The sequence below is a fragment of the Miniopterus schreibersii genome (assembly GCF_964146895.1).
Source record: "Miniopterus schreibersii genome assembly, chromosome: 15".
NCBI lineage: Eukaryota > Metazoa > Chordata > Mammalia > Chiroptera > Miniopteridae > Miniopterus > Miniopterus schreibersii.
Window position 1 is genome coordinate 31,996,704 of NC_138115.1, and position 19,687 is coordinate 32,016,390.

Sequence of the window (19,687 nt, forward strand, 5' to 3'; positions counted from 1 at the left end):
ACCTTCATTTTCCATTGAAACTGCACTTGGTTGGTGTCTACAAAGTCTTTAGTGTCAGCCACGGCCACACTCGGAATAGAGAGAGGAGGGAGACAAGGAAGAGAAGCCCCCGGAATCCCAGGCCGTCACCCCCGCTCCCGGCCACGCGTCCCACGGCTGCTCCCACCACCCCTAGCAGCAGCATCTGCAAGAGAAACCAGAAGAAGCGGCGCTGACGAGAGACCGGGCGAGGAGGGCGCCCCCGCCCCTCCGACACCTCGGCAGCCCCCGACCCGCGCCCACCCCCTGTCATCCGCAACGCCGCCAACTCAAGAGGGCAGGGCGGCGCCCGACACCCCACCCAACTGGGGTATCCCCGGTCGCCCCTCCCTCAGGACCTGGAAGTTTCTGGAAATGAGTATTACCGGTGCACTCCCCAAGCCCCAGAGCCCCTTCCTCCCGGCAGCGGGGAGACTCACCCGCGGGGCTCGCCCGGGCGCCCAGCGCGCCTCGGGCGAAGAGGAACGGCTGCCCGATCGGCGGCGCCAAGCGGGAGCCTATTCCCGGCGTGAGGAAGGAGCGACGAGGGCGCGGGGGGGGAGGGCCGGCGGGGCAGGCGGGGAGGGAAAAGGAAGAGGAGGTGAGGGGCCCGTCACTGTCGGCCCTGCCCGCTCGGCGCGGCCGCGCTGGTCTGCTCCTGCCTCCGCCTCCCGTGCTCCGCCCCTCCCCGCCGCCCGCGGCCCGCCGCCCCGGTGCGCCCCGCACTCCCGGGCCCGCGGCGGACCGAGCTTTGTCGCTACTACTTCCGCTGCGAGAGGCGCGCGCGCACGCGCACTCGCCCGCACTGGCGGAAAGGGCGGAAGTGAAGACCGAGCGGCCGGCCCCGAGTGGTCTGTAGTCGGGTGCGGAACAGTCCGGTAGGAGTGCGCGTGGTCCCCGTGGCGGGTCCTCGTGGACCCCCGTGAACGGTGCCTGCGGTTTCTACGGACCCACTGGGCGCGAGCGTCGGAGACCCGCCCGCTCCCCCGCGCCGGCCACGCATTCTCAGGAGGCGGCCGCGGGCTCGGGGCAGGCGGGCAGCACCGTCGTGGTCGCGGCCCCCGATGGGTTTGAGCGCCCTCCACAAAGGCGACCGGAGAAGTCCCTCCCGTCGGGGTGGCAGTCACAGTCTTGGCAGGCGACGCGAGGACCGCCGGCCGACGGGGCGCGCGCAGAGAGCCTTTGTTCTCGCTGGGACCTTGCACCCTCCGGTGCAGACCCCTGTGGCTCCTGTTTTGCTCTTAACTTCGGGAGCAGGTCCCTGCGGGGCCGCTTCCCAAAGTTCTGTCCCGACGACGAGCCTCAGAGAGCTCGAGGAAGGATTCAGCCTTTTTTATTCGTTCCAAGTGTGTGGAACCCCAGAGGCTGAAACAACTAGAAACCGAGCGTCCAGAGATGGAAGCTGAAAAACGGGCATTATCTTCGGCTACTGGCTATTTCTTTTGCCACTTGAACCACTTGCACTTTTCCAGCACCTAACTTAGACTCCCAGTAATGTGATGGATGTTGATTTTTAGTAAGCCAGACCCAGGAAACATAGAAACGAAGTCCTCTCGCACCCAAAGCCACTAGAGGGCAGGGCTACACCTGCTGAGTTTGGGCGCATCCTCCAAGGAACTCTAGAGACCGCGAAGGACAAAGCCCTCCCTCATATGCTAGAGGTATTTTTCTCTGTCAACACTTATACCCCTTAAAAATATTGCCCCTGCCCTGGCCGGTGTGGTTCAGTGGTTAGAGCGTCGGTGGGCACACCGAAGGTCGCGGGTTACGTAGGATTCCCTGTCCTGGCACGTATGGGAGGCAACCACTTGATGTTTCTCTCTCTTCCTCCCTCCCCCCTTCCACTTTCTAAAAATCAACCGATCATTGAGGATTAACAGAACAACCAAAAATGTAGCCCTTATCTCAGGCCCTGTAACATATCCCAGTGAGCCCTCCGACCACATGTTCATTGTCCAAATAAACAGCTTGCCTCTTTTTCTATGTTTTGTCCCAAGTAAGTAGTGTTAGTCTAGGATCAAAAATTATGGGCAGCTTTCTAGATTTACTTTTCTTTTAGGAAACACTGTGATTTTATTCAGCAAGGTCACTTTTAAATTTCAAAAGTGAAAGCATAAAAATCAGAATGAAGTCGATTTCTAGTCTCAAGAGTTACTCTCTATGACCCACCTTAGGCTTGCAAAATTTTTGTCTACTCTGTGGTGCTATAAGTCTATGGTTGTGTATTGTGAATGTGCTGTTTGCTCAATATTGTAATCAGTTTTTAATGATTATTACTATACTTGTTGAACCTTTATACTACAGAGTCACATTAAGGACATAAAGCATCTAAAGTAGGAAATGTACATGATATAGACATTTGATATTTGCATGGTCTTACAAAATAGAGGGTAATTTCACTGTACAGAATTTGCTATTGCATTGCTTTAGTTAGCTCAAACATTTTATCTAATGCAACTTTTCAGAATTATCTGTTGTGTGCTACAATACCCCAGCATTAACCCTGAATTCATAATTAACTCCCCCAAAGATGCATTACCCCATGACTGATACCTAAAGTAGCTTACACTGGAATTTTACTTTTTGAATGCCTAACTTGTGAAAGCTATTGTTCCTATTGCTAAGCCAAAAAAACGAAACTTACCTACTTCATTCTTAATCCACTGTCAATCATCTCACAAATTCCTAGGCCTGGGAGCAGCAAAAAACCTTAAATGATAGCTGGTTCAACCACTTAGCTGATCCTTGAGCCTTATTGACATACTTCTACAGAGTGATCCTCTATTCTATGCCTGTAAACCTCCTCCACCATGCTAGCCAACATCACTAGCACTAACTTTGACTTCCTTTTATATGGAAGGAACATTATTCAAACCAGTGCAGTGGGGAATTATTGGACCACAAGCCAGAAATCTTTCTCCCAGCATTGCCTCCTGTGACCAGCTAACCCTCTAAAGCGACTTTTGTGTAGCAATTTCCACCTTCTCATCTCAGGGAGACTAAAATATATATACACTGTATTACATGTATATACATACATATATGTGTGTATGCACATACATATATAGGGTGTCCCAAAAAATGTGTACACACTTTGAATAATTATTAATTCCATGGGTTAAATCTGAAAAGAAAGAAACATCAATTGAGCTATCAGCTATGAAATGTGTATGCATTTTTGGTGGATACTCTATATATTATGAGATTTTTAGATATAGATTGAGATATAGTTACCCCTCTTTTCCTCTAAAGATTATTGTGAAGATCTGATAGTGCAGACAGGTTGTAAATTAAAAGCACTGTAAAAGTATAAGAGTATCATACAGGGAAACGGGCAAAAGCATGGACTATTAGCTAGAATGAGATTGATGGCAATGAAATGCATTTTGTTTGAGTTACCTCTTAATTCTTTAGAAATCAATGCTTTCAAAATCTTTTCTACTCTCATTTATTCTGAATATTTAGCCTACAAAAGTAAATATATTTGATGCAAAAAATGGTTACATATGAGCAAAAGGGGCAATTTGTCAGGCATCTATTTTGGGGGAAATACTACAAATAAGGAAGATTGAAGAAGAAAGAACATGATACTCTAATTTTATTTCTGCTGTGCTTTATTACACAAAGGATATGAGACATCTTGTTTTTATATCAAATTTGATAGCATTTTTATTTTTAGAGAGAGAGAGGAAGGGAGAGAGAGAAACATTGATTTGTTGTCTCATTTATGCATTCATTAGTTGCTTCTTGTATGTGCCCTGACCAGAGATCTAACCTGCAAATAACTGAGCTACTGGGCCAGGGCTGCTAGCATTTTATATAAACTTGGATGATAAAGGAATATGTGACCCTTTAGGATTTAAAAACCTTTAGGATTTAAAAATTAAGTTCGACCTGGCTGGTGCGGCTCAGCAGTTGAGTATCAACCTATGATCCAGGAGATTGAGGTTCGATTCCTGGTCAGAGCACATGCCTGGGTTGCGGGCTGGATCCCCAGTTGGGGGCGTGCAGGAGGCAGCCGATCAATGACTAATCAATGATGTTTCTCTCTCCCTCTCCCTTCCTCTTTCTGAAATCAATAAAGATATATTTAAATAAATAAATAACTTGGAAAAGGTTATTTTTAAATCTTTTCTCAATGTTTTATTTTAAAGACTTTTAACATTGTTTTAAGTATGGTTAATAGTTAAGGAATTTTACCTATCTGCTGGAAAACTCATTTTTTAAAGTTTGATATTTTAAAACCATGTAAAGACACAACACTACTTTTATAAGCTAACCTACTCCAACAGAACAACAGAAGTATTTTTCTTCTTACAGAATAAAAAGACACGCTAAGGGTCAAGTTTAGGGAAAAATACTGTCTTACTGCAAGAAGTGTCATATGAAATGAGTGTCCACCTGCCAGGATTGCTATAAATCTGCTTGGTTCTGTGTCTTAGCAGTGTTGGAAGAACAAAAACTAGAAGCAAGAAAAAAAATCAAATGGACTTAAAAATGAGATACCTGTGTCTGGTTGGGTTTAACATACACTGATACCCAAATACTTTACAAATATTTTATCAGCCCACAAGATTCCATAGCTTCAACACTTGATAGCATTCTAAACATTAAATATTTGACGAAACCGAGCAGGAGAAATCAGAGAATTTTAAAGTGCACTCTCTTAATTTTTGTTGTTAAAGTTCATTTCAAGCATGACTCAGTTTTCCCATTTCATGGGCTCTGAGCCTGTCGTGGTATTTGGAATCTTTGGAATGTGCTACCAGTCCTGAGCTGGAGATGAGGGTCAGGGAGCACAGATAAGGATAAGACAGGGATGGAGGAAGAGCAGAGTGAGTATAAGTCTCATGTCCAGGAGTTAGCTCTGGGCTTCATGATGTCCATGGAACATAGACATGGCATATTCCATATTACAGACACCCAAGATTTGTTTTGAGATTTAAAAAATTTCCATTTAATAGATATTCTGTCTAGTTTCAACACTAGCATCATTCATCTCTGGCCCAAAACATTTTGTCTGTAGTAATGTATAATAAAAACCTATTGAATAAATGAGTAATCTGGAAAATGGCCCTCATAAATAAGTATTTGCTGTTGAATTAATAAACAGAATCCTACCTTTGACTTTGCTACTTGCTTCCTATGGTAAAACTAAAACATGAGCTGCGACTTTCCTATAAAGCAAAGAATAAGAAATTTTCAAAGGTCTAAAATGACTTCACACCTCCCAACTACAAAGGGGTTAAGTAGGACAACTTGATCTGAACAGGAATAAGCACTAATCATATCAAGAAGTATTAAATATTGAGCATTGCCCAGAGCAGATGAAATTTCACACCCAGATTTTAAGCCCAGGTAACCATTTGAAATTAAAAGATAATGTTGAGTTGGCTGCTTCCATGCATGTAGGAAATTTTAGCTAAGCTTGTGCTTTGGACTTTAATGGCATGCGTATCAATGCCTGACCAAATCAGCAGCACTGTTTATTTTCAGCACAGTCCTTAGAGATCAAGGAATCTACTCAATTCTTGGACAAAACAGCTGGGAGACTAGATATAACCAACAGGCCTTAGAATAGTCAAGTAAGTTAAATTGCTACTGGCCAGTATCTTCTACTGACTTTGAAGGTCTTACTGATGGATTGGTTGTCATAAAAAGTTGAAATTATTGAATAGATTCCATATCATGTCTCCTGGCCCCCTGCCGTGTTTGCAGTAATAGCCCAGGCCTTCTCCTTCCATTTAAATGTTTTCTCAATTTGACATCAGAAACATTTTCAATCTCTCTTTACTCTGCTGCACACTGGGGTCTAAAAGAGTTTTGGAAATGGTTGCATTTCCTCAGACCTCCAAAATGGTACATTTCTCAAGTTTTCTACCCCACCATTTTCTAGAAGTCAAATATTTTTTGCAAAGCTTGTATCTTTGCCTAAATTGTCCCATGTCCTTACAGGCCCCCTGAAGAAATCATCTCTCTCTCTATCTGTGCTTCCTATTGTGAGAATAAATGAGAAAAAAAAAGCACAAAAAATATAGTTATGGCAATAAATTAGAGAGGGAGATCCACACCACAGAAATTGCTTTATGAAAATCCTGAAGTTTAGCCCTGGACAGTCATGCAAACAGACCATACTCCCATTGAGCATACTACCAAAAGTAGGGGATCCACACCAGAGATGATTTGTAAGATAGGTGATAGAGAAAGGGGAATTGCAGTTCGGCAAGATGGTTTGCAAAATAGACGAAAGAGAAGAGGAACTGCAAATTGGTAGGAGAGAGTTTTTGCAACACAAGCAAATTGTTAAACCTTTAGGTTAGAAATTTCATCACTACAAACATAGATCAGGTGGAAAATTAGCATTTACAGTATACCTTTGGGCAACTTTATTTTTGCTTTCTTGGTTTTAAAAGGCATGGTTAGCCTATTTCAGAAGATATTAAAAGTAATTTAATGTGCCAAATATTACATATTTGGGGGATTAGGAAATGAGGATTCAGGAAAGAAAGAAAAAAACAAAAAACTTCCTTATAGGCCAGGAACAAATAAGCTGAAATGAAAATTTCAGGCTTGAACCTGCCCACCCATTCCCTTGTTCAAACTGTTGAATGCAAAACTATTTTCTAAGAAACTACTACATCAACTACTAGAAATATTGGTGTTCTAAGTGAACAGTGTCCCACTCTAAAATGTTTAAGAGGAAGCTGACAAACTGGAAATGGCCATTAGGTCCTATGAGGAAGATAAAAGGAACTCTGTTATATTCCAAATGATAAAGTACATCTGGTAATGAATGTTACCAGTGATCCTCAAGTACCCATAACTTAAGTTAGTGTCTCACAAAGTGTAGTCTTTATTACCAACAGCATCAGTATCACTTGGGAACTTACTAGAAATGCAAATTCTTAGATCCAGACTTATTGAGTCAAATTCTGAGGGTTTCACTCAGCAATCTGATTTAATAAGACTTCCCTATAAATCTGAATGCTTGGAAGTGCTGCAGCCACCTTATTACCCTCCCCTCCCCTCCCCTCCCCTCCCCCCCTCCCCTCCCCTCCCCTCCCCCTCTTGGACTAGCCAATATCAAGGATGACAAAGTAGTGATGAGAGGAAGCCAAGCCCTTTAGCACATAATTAAGCTAACAAATCAACCAACCCAGAGCCTGTCCTATCACATTAATGTGAAATAATATTGTATTTTCTGTTACTTGCAGCTAAAAGCATTCTAATTGATAGAGTCTTAAATGCAAAAAATAATTTACTTTAGAAAAATAGATTAAAATGTTGGTTGATACTTTGGCTGCTCCTATAAAAGTTAAGAGAATTCAATAATATGACATTCAATAATATGACATTCAAATGATAAAAAAAATGCTAAAGGCAATGTTAATCAATGGGAAGTTACAGATTAAGATGTTAGTCAAAAAGACTGAGCACAAGCGAATCTTTTCTCAGTGATTCCTTATTAGCTTATAAAGTACAAAAATTGGCTGATTTCAGAAGCTCCTTTGACACTTTTTTCTTTTTACCAATTAGTAGTATTTTTAAATTATGTAACTGCAATTTATTCTTGAAAACTAGAGAGATTTTAGAATTTTTACTTTCTTATGTAGTTGTGTGCTCTGGTGCCAGGCTTTTTTTTTCATTTAATTCTTCAACTAATAACTACCTGGTGATAGATTCTGCTATGAAATTACTAAAATAAAATTAAGTTTACGCCTTCCTAAAGTATGACATAGTCATTTTTTCAACAGACTTGATGAAAATATTTATAGTTTTGAGGTTTGCACATCAACTTGTTTCTATTTTCTGAGAGCAGTTAAAAATCTATGACATTAAAAACAACTCTACATGTATTCTAACATGGTTTAGATGATTAAATTGCTCATTTTAACCTTAGAAAAATAAAGATTCCAAAATTGCACATTTGACTCAAGAATTTAAGTCACTTTTAGGGAAAGAAGAATCAATTTTCACTGAACAGCCACCAAAGCTACACATTTGTTTAGGGCTTTTTAGTTGATATAACGCTTCTATGTACATAATTAAATCTAATCCTCATAACCATATGAGATAAACAGACTAGATCTTAATTGCTTTTTATAGCTGACAAAGCTGAGACACAGGTGAAGCTCCTTGCACAAGAATTTCTCACTATTCAATGTCAAAGTCAGGAGTTAAAAATCCATATTGGCTTTAATTTCTTTAATGTTTATACAATGACCCATTTAAAAATATGTAACAAGCTGCCCTGTTTATTTAATTACCTTTTATAGTTTATCATTTTGTTTTATTAAATTCTTGCATCTTTCTACTCAATGGAGCACCCTATAATCTTGGTATCCATTAATTCCTGAGCCTGGGACATCTTCCTCATCGCTCACATAAGACATTCAAGAATGTATTAGAAAGGACTTAATTTTAAAACATCCTTTGTCATTGTCTACATCTATTCACTTGTTCTTATTTAACCTTTGGACACCATCACTGGGGAAATCAAGTTCCAAGCAAAAGCTGTTCTGGAATCCCTTGGGTTTATCTTCTCAGAGTTGAAGATTATTTCTAAAATGGGAATTTAAACTTATGAGTAAATAATCACAGATGGGCATTTTAAAGAGCTTATTCAATAGGTAATTGAGACGTTCATTAACGTGCTATTGAGAAATCAACAGAATACGTATTAAACACATGTTCTAAGGATCTAGAAGCCACTAAAGCAGTATTAGGAGACTTTGGATGGTAAAAACACAATGCAATATACAGATGATGTGCTATAGAATTGTACACTTGAAACATAATTTTATTAACCAGTGTCACACCAATAAATTTAATCAAATTTTATAAAAGAGTCTGTGGAGACTTGACTTGGGGTGGTGAAAAGACAATACAATATACAGCTGACTAGAACTGTACACTTGAATCCTATATAATTTTATTAATCAATGTCACCCCAATAAATTCAATAAAAAATCAGATGTGTTCACTAAAAAATAAATTTAAAAAATTTTTAAAAAGAGCCTGTGAAGCTATAAATTATCATTACTATCCATCCCCCTTTTAGCAACCACCCTCCATCTTGTAAATGGCATGCGTGCTATTCTTGAGAAGGAATGGCAACCCCTGTCAGCTTGAATTTGTCAGCTTTGAATTTGAAAATATGCTTCATCAAATGATCCGCATCAGTGGTTCTCAAACTGTGGTTCCTACCACCAGAGAACATTTTAGAAATGCAGATTCTGGGGCCCCATCTCAAACCTATTAAATGAGCAACTCTGGGAGTAGGGCCCTGTATTCTGTACAGGCATACATTGATTTACTGCGCTTCACTTCAATGTGCTTTATAGATGTTGTGTTTTTTAATAATTGAAGACAAGACCCTCCCCCAGCAGAAGAGGATTATGACTTGCTTTATTGCAGGGATCTGGAAACAAACCTGCAGTTATCTCCAAGGTATGCTCGTAGTTTAGTCCTTCGAGTGATTCCAATGCATGCTAAAGTTTGAGCACTGATTTACAAGAAGCATAAAACTTTGATCTAAAAATATTTTCATCTAAAAACATTTCTAATAGTCCTCAGTTCTAAAGAACAGAATGAGAGTGTATACAGGGTGGGGCAAAAGTAGATTTGCAGTTGTTGGTATGGAAAATAATACAATAATTAATAAAGAATAATATAGGCATAAACTTTTGCGTACTCACAACTGTAAACCTACTTTTGCCCCACCCTGTATTTGCATTTTAAATCTCCAGCATTCTTAAATCATACAGGGCTTTGAACTTCTTTGAGTAATTACCTGTTGGCCTAAAACCAGTTATTTTAAAAGACCAGGGGAAAGAGCATTAAGAGCATAAAGAGATCACATTTCTCCCCTCTTAAGTAACTCTGTGCATCACATCAGCCTAGCCCTGGTACAGAGAACAAAAGGTAGAGGGCAATGCAGTGGCAGTGGAGTTCCAGTTGTGTTCCCAGCTATGAAGTCGGTCTTTGTTTTCTCATTCCAGGTCAGGACCTTTGGAACAATGCTTCTTTGAGCAGGTGTATCAGGCTTTCACAGCACCAGAAAGATGAAAGGGGCGGGGAGGGGGAGGGTAAAGCTACATAAATGGGAAAATGCCATTCTCTTCAAACAGTGTATTCCTAATAGAAATAGTTTTATCCCTTAAAAACAAAAACAAAAGAAAAAGCTGTGCAACATTTCAGAAGCTACAAAAAAAATTTTAAGTGTGTTATACCAAAAGTGTATGTTGGGAACAGAGCAAAATGGTAGTGTGTCCACACTAGTGAAATAGGGTTTTACACCATTCAGTCACTTTAAAGAATTTGATTATAAACTCTGCACTCATGATATAAGACCAGAATACTTCTATAATATGCTTTATTTGTTTTGAGATGTACCTACAGGCCGTAGTCAAGTTTAGTGGTAAATATTATAATAGGATTAATGGTACAGGACGCAGTGATAAGGACTGCTTATATTCTAGGACAGTTACTCATAGAACAAAGGAGAAGGGGTAAGAGGAGTCGAGAGTTTCCAAGAGGACACACATGAGAAAGCTGGGTGTTTGAATACATTGCCAATGAGCAGAATCCAGCAAAGAAAGCCAACACAAAGGTGATTTTATCCAGAGTCAGCTTACAGTAGCTATGTTATAATTGCAAATAACAGATGAGTTTGCAAAAGCTTGATTACATCTTAATGAATTCTTAAAGACTTCCTTTAGTGCTGCTATAATGTTTCTACTATGCAGTCTTTTAACAGCAATAACATGCTCTTTCTCTGTGTGCTAACTAGCTTGCTTGGAAGGACAGTAAATGATGTATTTAATATTAATTAGACCAACACAGGAGAGTTCAGACCACTTGTATTAGCAAGTAATCCCATTGCAAATAATAAGCCTTTTGCAAATACGAATGAGGGTTGGGCACCTTTCAGTTTTAGCAGTACCAGAACATCTTCATCTCCATGGTGCTGTTTCCTGTAGAATGAGATACACAGAAAGAACATCCTCTGCTTCCTTCAGTGAGGTTGGAAGCTCGAGCTGCTCAGAATAGGACCTCACTGCACACCTTCACGTTTGAAGCCTCCCTGTGGCATGGACTCTTGCGTATCACAGTGTAACACCATTTTGTTGCTGTTATTGTTATGCCTTTCCTCGAGAGCTGGATTTTCTTGGAAACCCATGAAGTTTAAGTTTCAGGGCCCCTCATTTGCAGAGGCCCCTTTGAAGGTCCTGAAAGAGACTCCAGCAACGTTCTCACGGTCTCATGTTTGGTAAAATTTGCAAAAGATATTTGAACTACAATTGATCTTAGAGTATTCCTTTTGCTGACTTCTCCTTTTACATCTCTCCGATCGGGTAGCATTGGAGCAGCCCTGGGCAAATTTTGAATCTGGCTTAAAGAAGTTGAAATGAGGATATGTTTAGATTTTGTTTAGATTTAGTGGGATGTAAAAATGTGTGTATGGTTAAGTTATTGCTAGCTGTCCTAGTAGAGAAAGGACATCCAGGAACGCTCCTACTACCTACTGTACTAAATCACAGGGCCTGAAATCTTCATGTCAGTGTGCCCAGTGGTGCCTAACGTCTGAAGTACATGGGCGGTAAAGGAAAAACAGAGCCAGAAGCTAGTCTATGAAACTTCTCTTGACTCTAAAAAAACATATACATATATAAATTAACTTTTCTAGAGGAACGCATGAATTATCTTTCGATTACCTCTTTAGTGATTTTCTATTAGAAAATCACTGTCATGTGAAGTGGTGATTAAAGACTCAGTAATACAAAAACATAGGAACAAAACATCTTGGGGTACATCAGTTAATTAGCAAAAACGACTATTTTTCTAGACTTTATGTGATGCTTGTTGTATTTGCCACCCCAATTTGTAATTTGTTGTGATTTCTTATTCCATTCTAAATAAGTACTCACTTTGTATCTAATTTAATATTTACAATTTCATAGTATTTTTCTTAAAAGAAGTTCCCCCTAACTGATTAACTTTAGAACGTCTCAAAAATGAGGATCTCCATCTAAAAGGATTTGATGTCTTTCCTGCACAGTAGTTATGGTGGTTTTATTTTTAACCCCTTTATTCACAGTAAATGAAAGAAAATCTAATATCAAGGAAAGGAGGAAGAAAAGAAAAGAAGTGAGGGAAAGAAGGGAAGAAAAGGACCCTATTTGTGGGGGGGAAGTGTCTCAGTGTGAGGCAGTGAGTCAGGTCTTGGAGGCAGATGGGCAAACCTGCAGCTAAACTCTAGTGCAATCACTTAGAAGCTATGTACCAAGTTCTCTCACCTCTTTAAACCTCAGTTCTTTCATCCACACAGTGAGGGTAATACCACCAATTTTGTAAGGCTATTATGAAGATTAAATGACAGCATATGTAAAGGGCCTTCCCAAGTGCCTAGCATAGATAAGGCATTGAACAAAAATTTTAAATTCCTTATTCTTGGATGCATAATCCAAATTGCATGTCTTAAAATAGCCTTACTAATATGCTGCCTTTAGGATGAACAGAAAAGAAATAACTCCAGCATCTTTCCTGCTCTCTTCACAGTAAATTATGAGCAGTGTAGCATATGTGGAAAGTTCATTTCTTTTTCTGTTAAGGCATGGAACTGTCTGTACCAGGTGAGAAAATGTGTCATCTTCCATTCCGAGCAAAAGTTAGCAAATAAAATGTTGCCGACAGACTGTCTAAAATGTGGATTAGGGTAGCAAATTTGGGAATCTGCATAACAAGTAACAGTTCACCAAAAAAAGGGTTTTACATTTCAGTTAATGTGCTGATTTCAAAGACAAAGATTTAGGTGTTCACGCATTTACTGACTCTTGCGTTTCCAAAGCATCTGAGTCCAGTAGATTAGGAAAGTTCAGAAGCAGATAACAGGATTAGAAATAGCTCACAAGTCAACTCAGGGTTCAGGGGTCTCCCAGGCATGTCTCACACTTCACCGCAGTGATAATATGGACAAAAGGGCTGGAACACCTTCAGAAGGGACCATGATAAGCAGCAAATTGTCAGCATTAAATGCAGGGAAAAGACTTGAAGGCAAAAAAGGGTTTATATATATATTTAAAAGTAGTTAAAATGCAACCGAATAACCTGAAATTTTTCAGTGTCCCCATTCATCAATGACCACATAAGTATACATAGTTGTTTATCCTTATGTGTACAAGTAGTTCAGTGGCCGGTCAGGCTCAGAAAAGCCAGTTGCTGGTGCATAAGCTTTTCCCCCGAGGTGTTCTCTGCATGTAGCTTTATTTCCTTTCCTTGATGGAAATGCTAACCAAATCTCCAAAGACATTTGAATCTGTTTTCTTTGACCTTAGATTCCAGAGCAGCACGCTCAGATTGTGGAGTATTTGCCACTAACCAAATAAAACAAATGAATCCTAACCGATGCACCTGTGTCCTCTCTTTGTTCCTAAGGTGCTTCACCTTTTTCTTTTTTTTTTTTCGTTAATCCTCACCTGAGGATATATTTTTCCACTGATTTTTAGAGAGAGTGGAAGAAGTGAGGTGGGGGAGAGAGAAACATCGATGTGAGAGAGGAACAGCGATTAGGTTACGACCCTTCGGTGTGCGAGCTGACGCTCTAACCACTGAGCCACACTGGCCAGGGCCCTACGGTGTCTTAATTGCCCATCTTTGTATTGCTCACCACACTTTGAATCGTGGGTTTGGAACGAGCCTGCTAATTCATTTACTCTTCTCTTTCATGATGCAGAAACCATCACTACACAGCCCTCTGCAAATGGTGGCCCATTCCTTTACCTCTCATTTTTAGAAAGTCCATCCTTACTGTTGTATCACAGCCTCCCCCTGTGTTCTGCCTGTTAGTTATAGTTATTTCCTCAGGAATATCCCAAATGCGCTTTCGTGTTTCTTCTACAAATTAGCCCTCTGGGCCTTATGAAATACACACAGAAACACATACACAGGAACAATCATATCTTAAATCTCTTCCTCACTGAGCCTAGCATCCAGGACTCCTTCAAGCACGGCTGTCTCGGAGCATTCATTAGCCCCCTGATGCCCCCTGCCACACACATGCCCTTTTCCCTCTTCTCCCCAGTCCCCTGCTAATTTCTGGCCAAGATCTTTGTTACAGTTGTCCCCTCACTGTCCTCCAGTAGTTAATATCTACTCCTTTGATCTTAATTCAACATTAAGTCCCTTGGGGCAGCCTTTTCTGACTTTCCCACCTTGGTCCTATCGCCCATTATATACTTTGAAGGCACCTTGTAACTCTCCTTTGCTGTACCTATCCCAGCAGCAATTTTGCATTTATTTATTTATTTGAGTCCCAGTATGTCCTGAATGACTGTCAAAGTACCCGTTGGATGGAAAGCACTGAATACATACAAGTTTGTGGACCTGGTCCTTGGGGGGTTTGATAGGGGGAAGAGTAGCCCCTCCAAAGAACCAGTTCCACAAGCCTTTTGGTTTTTTTGGGGACTTTATAAAATGGATAACTTTGGCATACTCTCAAGGTCTAACCAACTCACTTACTTTAAGGAGCTAAAAAACTCTTAACATTCCTTAAACCAAGATGGAGAGAAATTTCTATCATTTTACTTAGAGAGGAAAACCTGTATCAACAACCCAAACCTTTACGCAATGTTCTAAATCTCAACATAGTTGTTGTTTGGGGGGGGGGGGGGAGTCCTTAATTTTTATATTGTTATTCAGAGAAGATGTAAGAGCCAAAATAAAGAACTAAGTTTCTAAGGTTCAAATGAAATTCAAAGTTTTATTTAACAACCCAACTTGGAGATTAGCATTCCATTAAGAAACAAAGCAAGAAATAAAAATCCAGGGATCCTGTTTGAACTAGAAATCTTAAGCCACTGAAGAGAAACCTTAGAACAGCCTCAAAGCAAAATTTAGCTCTAATCCTTAATTAAAATACAGCTACTGTGCATGCTCCCTGGCCCCCTAAAACCACTCTCCTCATTTTAAGCAGATTAATCAGAGCAGCTCTTGAGCCAGATATACCCGCTATGACTGCAGTATGTGGTTTTCGCCTCTGATTATAGGCACTTGAGTACAGCTCTTTCTGCTCCTTGAGACTATAAGCATCACAGAGCGGCTACACTATACCTAATTTATTTTTACATCTTTGTTACCTGTAAATATGCTCCACACACAATATATAGGAAAAAAACTTGCTTAATAGTTGAAGGAATTCCACAAAACAAGATGATAGGTGGCAGATTCTTTTCTCTACATTCAGTCCTGTCCAGGTCAACATTTGTGTCCGTATTTATATAATTACATCAATGGTAACATGATTGCATATTCAGATAAGAACATAGAAAGATAGTAAAAAATTGTGTGGATTAATATTTTTGGAAGATACTATACCGGTTCGAGGGTCTAATTCCACAAGACATTCAGATGGAGATGTCAAATAGGCAATTGGATATACAAGGCTAACGTGCACTGGGGATAAATATTTAGGAGTTTTCAGCAAATGGGTGGTATTTGACAAAGGGAGAGAGAGAGTAGACTGTCCCATGTGAGCTCACAAACTGTCTTCTCTTATCATTTGGTGCTGGCACCCATGAATAATTTCTACGTCAATGATGCTGACCCCTAAGAGCAGCATTCCTCAGGGGTTCATACAGCATTCAGTTCTCTGTAGGCCTCATTGGGCTGAAGCCAGGCTACAGTCTGCCCAGAAGTGGAGCACCTTCTCCCTTCCCCACTCAGCGTCTTACTTGGTCACCTGAGCCACAGAGGAAGGTGTAGGGACTCCAGTTCCCAAGAGAATATTGCCTGTGAGTTCCGTTTAGTCCCTGCAAATTTGGACATCAACATCTGAGCCAGACCCTGGCTGTTCCCATCCGGCCAAAAGAAAATAGCTGCAATCATATACCCTTACGAATGTGTTCAGTGCACCTACCCAAACTCATCTGAGCACCCATTTAGGCTTGGTCTCCCCGACCATCACCACTGCCATAAAACACCATTTGAACAATACTGTTCAAACATGTACATCATCAAATGTTCCCAACCTTCAGCACCTTCGTCTAATTAATGACCTTAATCTTCTACCTCGTTAGGATCTTGGCTTTGTGAAAGGCCTGCTATAATAGAGCCTAGGGATGCAAAGGATGAGAAATTTGTTCTCAGTTTGATAAATAGCCTGTCCACCCATTGATTGGCACGTTACAATAGGAATGACAACGAAAACTACCAAACCAGCCAACCCTCAGGTCAAACCTTCATGACTTTACGACATGAAGGGGCCTTATTGGAAGCAGGCAGAATATCTTAGAAAGGAGGGGCTATGCTTCGCTCTTCCCAGCAGAACTGGAGAAGGCTTTTCCATTAGCCCATTGAATCTGAGCCTTGAAGGACGTGGGCAAGGTGTAAGTAAAGGAGGGGATTCTAGGCTGGAGGGAGGAGTACATCTGCATGCAGAGAGGTGGAGAAGCCGATGGCGTGTCTGGGATCAAATTCTCCAAGTGCGGGAAACACAACACTGGGTGGGAGCCAGTGGCGCTAGATGAATTAGGAGACGGTTTTAAGTGGCATGCAGACACTACACTAAAAAACAATGAATTACCTGGAAATGAGAAAGTTGTCTATGTTTCGATTCCCTTCTACTCTTGCCCAGGAGAATTTCTCAGTTGGCGAGTAGAATGCTAATCTCTTAAAAGCTAATCTTCCTGCTTAACAAAATGGAGCAGGTTTCAGGCTTAGAGGTTTCACAGCGAACAGTGTCTAGTTGGAATTTAACATTAGGTTGCTTTTATTGTATTTATGCATGTCTTCTATTTATGGCCAATGACGGTGGTTTTTCCATTTATAACAGTGATATGAAATTTTCTTTCTAAACATATTTAAGTTTTAAAAATGAGTAGTTTCAATGCAAATTCTGAAAGATATTAAGGAATACATAAATACGTGCAGGTGGTAAACCTTTCTGGTAAGAATTATGACAGTGATATGTGACTACTGAAGTGTTGGAAATACTCTCTACACACACAAAAAAAAATGTTAGCAGTTTGCTGTGTTGCTATCACTGGGTTACTCAGAGATAAAAGCATGGTGAAATGAATCACCTTTAAAGCCAGGCCAGTGGGAGTTCAAATCTCCCTTCAGTACTTTCTAGCTGAGTGGCCTTGGGCAAGACGTCTTAAGGTCTCTAAGTCTCACAGGCCTCATCTTTATAATGAGGATCCATCTTCCAGGAGTGTAAGGATTAGAGACAACCAATATATAGGTCCTGAAATTATAGACATTATTATTAACCTACTTTATAACTTTCCAACAAGCTTTCCAAGGTTAACCATGACTGACTCTGACCTAATTTCTCTAATTCTGTGAGGCATTATGTCTGCAGAGCTGTAATTGGTTTCAGAAAAGAATCGAATGTGTCATTTTTCTTTATGTCTCCATTAACTTATGCAAGAAGTTAAGAAATCAGCTCTATGCTCATAGCCGTTTCTAGGTCATCTCAAATGGTTGTCAACCCACCCAGTCCAGGTCAGTGGACCCATGTTAAATTCTAATGTTCAGAATGCATGTGGCAACATTTTAAAAATAAACTTTAAAAACTAAACTGTACAAGCAATATAGCCACATCTCCAAAAACTTATAATACTGAGAAAGGGAGGGAGGAATCACTTAATGCACAGTTCACAGTGGAAGCCCCATCCTTTCAGCCACCTCCCCCTCCCCATTGCTCACACCCCTCCCCCCCCAATGAGTCCTGAAGACGCCTGTGGATGTGGATTCATTGACTGTGGCAGACAACTCACAGCACCGCTACCTGGGCCTCTGGCTTTCCACTTCAAAAGCAAGCACATGCTGAGACTTGGAAACCATGAGATTTCCTTGTAATCATGACACCTTGCCTAAGAGATAAATTGGATACTAAGCATAGCCCCCTTAGTGAGCACAGTCTGAATTTCCAGCTCATGTAAAATTATTAACGCACAGCATAAAAGCAGTTTCCTCTCGAACAGTAGTAATGATTTTCATTTTCCAAATTATGCATCTATGTTTTGGGGAAACCTGTTATTAGCGGATTTTCTGTCTGCTGACTTTTGCTCTCACTCCCTGGAAGTGTTTTAATAAGTAGGTCACCTCAGTCAAATACAGGACACTGTTAATATCTCCCATGCAATTTTGCAGTTCTAGTGACAGGCATGATACCCAGGCAATTTATGACTCTGGTCTTCAATGTGGCTATACATTGGTCCTTTACCATCGCCATACTTCTTTCTAAATGAACCACCACATATAAGGGATCAGATACAGCGATTTCTTTTAACAATTTGGTATAATTCGGAGAAGCAGTGTTTAGAAATGCCTTCACAATTATAAGTGATAGAACAATATAAATCTCGAAACAATAAAACGAATGCATGATTTTTTAATGCATGATTTTTAAGCAAGAAGTGATAAGACATCTTAACCATTTAAAAAAATATTTATACTCCCACATGCTAGAGACTACTATTAGAAATCCTAACTTTTGATTGGTTAAAAAGACTGAAACCTGCAGTGCTCTATCCCTTACCCTCCACAAACACACACACACACACACACACACACACACAAAGACTAATTACTTCTGAATGACCTTCTCAGCTCATTAGTGATCTACTTAAAGCTGTCATACTTGCAGTCTGCAAAATGTTTTTTGTGTTGCCAATCCTGGTGATACTAACATAGCCATAAATACATACAAGAAGACAATGTATTTCTAGGGCCTGGCAACTTCTTTTTGTGGAGATAATAATAGTTTTTAAATTTGTATTTGAGGCCCTAGAAAGTTATCAAGGAATCCACAATTTAACTCTGATAGAGTAGTTTAGTCTAGCTGCTCAGAAGAAAGAAAAGCACGTGGTTTTATTACAGAACTGGAACTTAATCTAATGATGCAAATGTTCCAAGTTCAAATAAATCCTCAGGAGCCTGCATGTCAAGTCTGAAGAGCCCCAAGCAGAAGCCGACCTGTGCCTAACACAGGTAAACTGTCAGAGACTAAATCCCCAAGTGACGTAAAAGCAACACCCAAGAGCAAACATCCATTAACCTTAGAGATAATATAAACAAAAGGATACCTGTTCTTCTGCTCTTTGGTTTCTCAGCATCGAGACATATTTTCTAATTGCATGGAGAGGATATTTTTTGAAATAAGAGAATCTAGACTGAGGCAACAGATTATCCATGATGAGGAAAACAGGAAGGTCCTTGTCTGCCCCTCCCTGTCAGCAACCATATGAAATCTAGCTTCTCAATTCCTCAGATGCTTAAAGATTTGCTTGTAGCTCAACCACTTTCCTGCAGACAAAGCAAATGTTCTTCTTGCCGCTCCTTTTGGGTAGAGTTCCTGGTGAAACCAGACAGCCAAGTGTGAACTCCTTCTAAAAGCGTCCAGAAATGCAATGTCCAAAGGGCGTAGGAGGCAGGAGGAATTTAGGGGCTGGGCCACAGAATGCAAATTGCTTAGTGGTAGTGATGCAACTGTCCTATTTCTAGCAACAGCGTTCTGTTGCAAGCTATGTTAATATTAGCTGGCTGGTGACTTTCCACACCCACGGACTCACAGGAGGTTTAATCTTAATTCTTCTGACAGCTTTTCCAGCTCTTAAAGAGAACGTGACATGTGGTTTTTCCTGTTTCCTTCTAGATTTTGTAT

At 40.6% G+C, this 19,687-nt stretch overlaps 1 protein-coding gene across 8 annotated transcripts in view; it reads right to left on the reverse strand.

Annotated features, from left to right (window-relative positions):
• The window catches only part of ATP2C1 (ATPase secretory pathway Ca2+ transporting 1), a 118,775-nt gene extending 99,334 nt beyond the window's left edge, over positions 1-19,441 (reverse strand). For 4 of the 8 annotated variants that reach the window (XR_014000347.1, XM_081159341.1, XM_081159340.1 and 1 more), the window contains exon 1: positions 19,110-19,441. Coding sequence is in view for 5 of the 8 variants with exons in the window: in XM_081159341.1 (XP_081015467.1) it covers positions 19,110-19,217 (108 nt within the window). In the remaining 3 variants the exon portion in view is untranslated. Of the gene's footprint in view, positions 1-2; positions 185-458; positions 752-19,109 lie in introns of those variants that run through there. The other 4 variants (XM_081159344.1, XM_081159342.1, XM_081159343.1 and 1 more) reach the window with 3 other exon arrangements.
• Positions 19,442-19,687: the final 246 nt, after the last annotated feature.